We start from the raw sequence: 6,968 nt of genomic DNA on the forward strand, positions 1-6,968 counted from the left end.
GATCCCTCAGCGCTGACTGGAGCACTGGACAGGGGAAGGGGTGGGCACAGCTGGCTCTTCCCCTAGATAGGCAGAGCCTGCTGCCACTTAGGTTAGCTGGATGGAACTCAACAGTGTTATGGGGATCCATCCCAGATGCGGCACTCTCAGCATATAGCAGGCAATAGCCTGCTATATGCTAAGTTTTGGGTCAACGTATATATATCCTCTCGTGACCCTAAAGAGAACTATGGGGGAAAAATGGTGCCCCATAGTTCTTCTTTAACATACCAGCATTAAAATCAAAAATATATTTATTATCCGGCTGACGAGCCTATACACTATACTGAGTGGCCGGATTATTATATACACCGAGTGGCCGGATTATTATATACACCGAGTGGCCGGATTATTATGACCCCCCATCAGTACTTCGTTGGGCCGCCTCGTGACTCCACGAGATGATGAAAGGTGATGCGAGGAACCTGACACGGCGCTGTTGCCCTTCTGTTGTCTTGTACCAGTCTAATTCACCCCTCCCCGCTCCTATCCGCCAGCGCTGACTGATCTGCTTCAGCTGCGATGTCTCAGTATACCGAGAGCAGTAGCTTGCGGTATACTGAGCTTAGGATGACGAGAGGACGCTAGAGGCTCAGCGGCAGAATGCAGCGGCCTGTGTCCCCGCTGCCTCCGCCAACACAGGCGCGGAGAGCAGCGGGGACACAGGCCGCTGCAGCCACAGTTCGCCTAAATGTACCGGGAGCAGGTGCGCTACGCAGCCTATGTTCCGTGCGCGCCCACAGCGCATTTCGCGCATGCGCACCGGCGTCCCCAGTGCCAGGAGTTCTACAAGGCTGGAGGAGACCCCGTGCCCTACACCGTACCCGTCGGCCCCGAGGAGAGGTAACACCCACGGTTTCCTGACAAATGTGGCTGACAGGGAAACAATTAACATACACAAATCCTGTTCACAATGCTTAGGGGCAATGCCGTAAACCTGCATGTGGAGCTGTGCACCAGTAAGCTGAACGCCTTAAAAAATTAGAGTAACTCCAGATTTGCAACTTTGTCACGTGTTAATAAAACTGGACATATCTTTGTTACTACTTAGTGTAGCCAAGGGAAGTATACATTGTTTCTTTTTTCAGGACACTTCGAGCCTTCATTTGATGAAAAATGTTCAATTTCCTGATTATTTTTTATCAAAGCAAAAACGGCCCAAATAGTAAAAAACATTAAACTTTAGCTGTATATTTCTCACCATTACCATAACCTACAATCAAAAAGACCCAAAAATAAGTTCTCCTACTCCTGACACTCAAAATGATAGAAGATGTGTGCATTTCTTGTTTGTAATGCAGCCCCCTACTACAAGAGAAAAAGAAAAGTTAGGAATACACCAGTTAGGCCTATTATTCCTCATTAAAAGTGTCCTGCTACTGGTCAATTCTACCTTTCTGTATCATTTGCTTTATATTAATTCTTGTAGTAAAACTTTTTGTTTCTAGTCAATTTGAGCCTGAGTTTGCTATTTAGAAGTACAGTTCTGCTGGCTAGAGATGAGGTTGGGCTTGGTGTGAATGCAGTTTGCCTAATTTCCCCCAAAGTTCACTCAAAAATCTGACTGCCAACCCCTCCTCCTGACCCAATCAGGGGCGGTGATTGGGGTGGGGGCACTCCCTTCCCCTTTGTGATGTACAGCTGTGGGACAGGCAAAGCACCTCTTTGCAACTGATTGTATCAGGAGGAGGGGGGAGCAGTCAGAGTTTTTAGTGGGCTTGTGCGATCTCAGGTGAACCAGGATAGTACCAAGCCCGGCCTCATCACTACTTGTGGCCCTTCCTCCTGAGGTCTCTTCAGTTTTATAATAAAATCCCCAAGTGTGATCTCTGTCTCTAGTAACTATTGACCTAAAGTTGTTATTTTAAATTGCCCAGTTGCTGAATGGTTTTCCACTGCTGTGTGTTCTGTGGTCTTTTCCTTCTTGTAATAAACCCTACCGGTGCTCATTGTCTCCAGTAACTTTGGGTTGAAAGTTTAAAATTGTCTAGCTGGTGTCCTATTTTCCACTGCTGTACCTTCTGTGTATTATCATTATGTCTTGCATAAAATCCCCAAATGTGCTTCTTGAGTCATTTGTGACCTAAATTCAATATTGTAATGCTGCTGGCTGATCTTCCACTGCTGGGGAGAGGAGAGGAGAGGAGAGGGAAGGGGAGGAGAGGAAAGGAGAGGAGAGGGAAGGGGAGGAAAGAAAAGGAGAGGAGAGGAGAGGAGAGGGAAGGGGAGGAAAGAAAAGGAGAGGAGAGGAGAGGAGAGGAGAGGGAAGGGGAGGAAATAAAAGGAGAGGAAAGGAGAGGAGAGGAAAGAAGAGGGAAGGGGAGGAAAGAAAAGGAGAGGAGAGGAAAGGAGAGGAGAGGAAAGGGGAGGAAATGAGAGGAGAGGAAAGGAGAGGAGAAAGTATAAAAAAAGAAGTGTTGGCTTTAGATAAACTTTATTGTCACACATTTTTAAATACTTTTCATAAACTAAAACTAATGGTAAAGATGTTACAAAAGTAAATACTTTTTATAGTAACCGATAATCAGTCCCCAGATATGCAAAAAAATATCTTCTGCAGGGAAAATGAAAACGTCAGGGAACTAAACAATGAACACTCATGAGAGGCTGAATATAGAATAAGAACCTCTTTCGCTCAGTGTATTGTTGCACTCCGGTGCACTATACTGGAAGTCACTCAGCTCATTATATCCTTCATTGTAATGTCAAGACAAGAGGAACAATTTTGAGCATTATTATTATTATTATTACTATTATATTATGTGAAAAGTAAATTAAGCTTAATATAAAGGTGTGTTAAGTTGTTTCCATAGCCTGTCAGCAATGATTTATTGTTTCAGGATCAAACATCTTCATGAAACTTTAAATATACATTGTTTCATTTGATGGATTCTCATACAGTGCTATGATGGTGCTTGCAAAATTTACATGAACTGATTTACTTTTTTTTTGCATATATCTGCGGCTAGCAAGCAGTAGATATGCAAAAACTTTAAAAAAAACTTTTGAAAGAGGTTTAAACTTACCTGTGTGTTCGCCGCACGCTCCCGTCCGAACGTCTGAAAATTTCTCGGGCGGCCGCAAAGCATCTTGGGGCGGGCGCATGAGCAGTTCAGATGTTCGGCCGGGAGACGAGGAGAGACACAAGGTAAGTCTATGGAGCGGCGTGCACCCGCACAGACTCCGTGGGACATGAGAGAAGAGGAGGATAGAGGAGTTGGCGCTGGATCGGAGAACCGCACCCAGCGCTGGAGGGAAAGCTGAAAAGGACAGTAAGGAAGAAGATGATCGGATTAAGAGTCTTCATTTAAGGTAAGTCCTGACACTAACATTGGGGGGAGGGGAAAAAAAACCCTTTAATGTCACTTTAATAATAACATACAAACCTTCTGTGCTTACCTCCCCTCACCCTCAGTTTTTTTATCTACAAGGGATTAGCAGCAGGGAAGTCTGTATGTTTCAGAGAATATTCTCCATAGGTCTATAGGTTACACTCATTTCTCATAAATGCCTAAAACTTCCATTTCAACACGAATGGCTTTCATCCAGAATTCTTTTATATACAGTTTAAAGTTTCTCAATACCAGACAATGAGAAATATTAGCATGATTGTTCTCACATGTTCATACACATCTACGTGGTATCACATATGATGACTTTATATCAACCAAAAATATTTCTTCATCACAGCGTGGAGTAATTAATATGAACACCGGGAACCAAAGCACCGTCTCGGAATTCATTCTTCTTGGACTCTCCTCGGATCCTTTAGTGCAAATTGTTCTGTTCCCCATTTTCCTTATAATGTACATGACAACACTGACCGGGAACATCCTCCTCATGGTGGCTGTGAGGACCGACGAGCGTTTGCACACCTCCATGTACATCTTCTTGTCTAGTCTGTCTTTCTTGGACATCTGCTACACCTCCTCCATTGTACCCAACACTTTGATAAATTTCCTGTTAGTGAAAAAGACTATTTCATTCAAAGGCTGTGCCGTCCAGTTCTTCTTTTCACTGTTCTTGGGAGAAACTGAGTGTCTTCTTCTGGCATTCATGTCCTATGACCGCTACGTTGCCATTTGTAGTCCTCTGCATTACAATATGATCATGAATAGAAGGGTCTCTTTGATGATGATCAGCATGTCATGGTTGACTGGTTGTGTTATTTCATTTATTGATACATGTTTTACATTCACATTACATTTCTGTGGCCCTAACACCATCAACCACTTTTTCTGTGAGCTCCCTCTGTTGCTTCAGCTCGCGTGCAGCGACATCTCAGCAGTCAACATCTTAAAACTGGTGGGCACAACCATATTGCTTTTTATTCCACTTTCACTGATCCTCATTTCATACATCCGAATCATAGCCGCTATCATGACGATTCGTGCAGGAAAGAGCAAAGCCTTTTCCACGTGTGTTTCCCACCTTGTGGTGGTGGTCATCTTCTATGGGACGGCCATGTTTATGTACGCTAGACCTGAGCATTTAGTTACAGAGGACACAGACAAAAGGGTGGCAGTATTTTACACGGTGGTCACCCCGATGCTGAACCCCCTGATCTACAGCTTGAGAAATAAAGATGTTCAGAGAGCAATGAGGAGGCTCCTAGTTGTACCTTTTCGATCATAAAATGGCAACGAAAGTAACATTAGGATATTGAATGTCTTACTTAGATGTGATTGCCCCAGGTTGAAATTCATGTCATTTTGAAACTCTGTAACATTTGTCTTTTTATTCTTTTGCCCTCTATGATGTCTTAAAAATGATCTAATCTATCATTACGTTCTTCTACAACTGCAAACTAGTTAGCAGTGGTGTGGTCAGTACACCCATATTAAATATAAGAAGCGTGCATATCTCCAGCTGCCATTATCATGGTGTTGTAGGGAGGGAAGGGCTGAGACAGAATGCAAAAAAAATAACCTTCTGTTACAGAAAGTTTTCCTGCTGTGGGGGGTATAGCTCAAATGGGGATCACCTTCCCTGGAAAAAAAGATAGCCCAGGCAGCAAAGTTCTTTTTCAATCTGACTTGCAGTCAGTTTTTATTTAAAAGGTTGCAATAAAAACAAAATAAAACATAAAATAAATCCTCGCCTTCCAGGCTCTAATTAAACAGACCGGTTTCCTCTCTACCAGGGGGTGGAGCTTATCTCAGCCACCTCACAAAACAAAAGTACTTTCAGCAACCTTTTACTCACAACCATCCAACTTGCAGTTCTCTCAGAATGCTGTCTGAGTCCCAGGCCAGAGCAACATCCTGCTTAAAGGAGAACTATGAGGGGAGGGCTTTTCCCCATAGTTCTCCTTTAAGTGTTCCCCTTTTATCTCACCTTGTTATTCAATCATTGAGCAATTAGGAATCCAGGTGAGACACAACCCCGAGCTGGACTATTCAGACCCAAAAGTCAACCCGAAAACCTGGCCTGGGGTTCCGCTAGTCCTGTAAGCGAGGGGAAATATCTCGCCCCTCAATGACTTCCTCTTTCCTTATCAGAAACAAAACAAATTGCTGAGGAGCGCAACTACCTAGATTCACCCTAGTAAACAAATGGGCTAACAATGGATGAACACAATTGGCTGAGACACATGAATGTCATATTGGAATGCTGACAGCCATACTGTGACTGGCCCTGCGGGATGGAACTAATGATAAGTGACTTACAGTTGGGATGTGAGCAGGCGTGCCCGGGGGTCTCTCGCAAGTTTCCTTTCAGGATCTTTTTGGTCGGGTCCTTTGCGCTGACAGATGGAAGGTGGATGGCCGTCGGACCGGAGTGGGAGATCGAGGTATCAGCCGAGCTCACGTACTCGACAGGGAGTGTACACGGAGATGGGTCAGTGCATGAGGCAGTGAGGGATGTGCATAGGGAGGTGATCCCAGTGCATGCAGGAGACCTCCCCCCTGCAGTGAGGAGCATTGCACACCATTCCATAAGCAGTCCTCTTTTGGAGCTGTGTCCGTCTTACAGGAGTGCGCTCTATCAATTGTGTTTTCCCTTTCCTTATGTCACACCGCCCTAAGCAAAGGGATCTGGGCCCAATCTGTCAATAGGAAATTCAAAAGACCATTAGGTATCCGTAGATACACAAAGAAAGTAGGGAAGATAACTTACTCACGTATATATCTGCTTAAAAACAGTGACATCAGTGCCGACCAATTCTGACCCTGGGTGCGGACGGAGAAGGACAACCGGACAACCACAGGACCTCACCAAAAATATCACCAAGAAGGGGGTCTGGTCGAAACCAGCAGAATATTCCTTCTTGGGCACGGGCATATATTCTGTAATTATTATTATTATACAGGATGTATAGAGCGCCAACAGTTTGCGCAGCGCTGTACAATATAAGGAAGCCATTACAATCACAATACAATACAAGACAAGATGGTAAGGAGGGCCCTGCCCCTGAGGGCTTACAAACAAAAAGAGGAGGGGCCAGTGATACATGAGGAGGGAGCTGTGAGGGGATGAATTATTTGAGAATGTGATGGTTCAGTGCAGGGCCGTCTTTCATATTGATTGGAGGAAACATTTTCTTGGGCCCCCCATGCAATATTGCCCGCTATATGCTGATAGAGCAGAGCCACGCTGCACCTGGGATGGATCCAAAAAATATTGTCCAGATCCACCCCACCACCTGATTGACAGCTGACTCTACCTCTCTAGAGGTTGTGTCCGCCCCATCCATCCCTCCAGTCAGCGTTGGAGGATCAGAGAGGGGGAGGGGGGGGGTATTCCTGCGAGGAGCCGTGACTGACATCCACCGCTCTCTGCAGAGAGAGTGAGTGTGGGAACTGCGTGATCAGCGCTATGTGATCGCTCAGTTCTCCATCAAGAGAGCCGACCTGCAGCAGCTTCAGTAACTAGGGGGAAGAGCGAATTTCACTCTCCCCATAATTCTACTTTCATGGTAAATGTGC

General features: G+C 45.0%; 1 protein-coding gene across 1 annotated transcript; it reads left to right on the plus strand.

Annotated features, from left to right (window-relative positions):
• Positions 1-3,744: 3,744 nt before the first annotated feature.
• On the plus strand, positions 3,745-4,674 carry LOC108802588 (olfactory receptor 2D3-like). Its single transcript, XM_018574447.1, has one exon. The coding sequence runs from the start codon at positions 3,745-3,747 to the stop codon at positions 4,672-4,674; it is 930 nt and encodes a 309-aa protein (XP_018429949.1).
• The last annotated feature ends 2,294 nt before the right edge of the window (positions 4,675-6,968 follow it).

The sequence above is a fragment of the Nanorana parkeri genome, unplaced genomic scaffold, assembly GCF_000935625.1.
Source record: "Nanorana parkeri isolate BGI_ZX_2015 unplaced genomic scaffold, ASM93562v1 scaffold2973, whole genome shotgun sequence".
In the NCBI taxonomy this organism is placed as follows: domain Eukaryota; kingdom Metazoa; phylum Chordata; class Amphibia; order Anura; family Dicroglossidae; genus Nanorana; species Nanorana parkeri.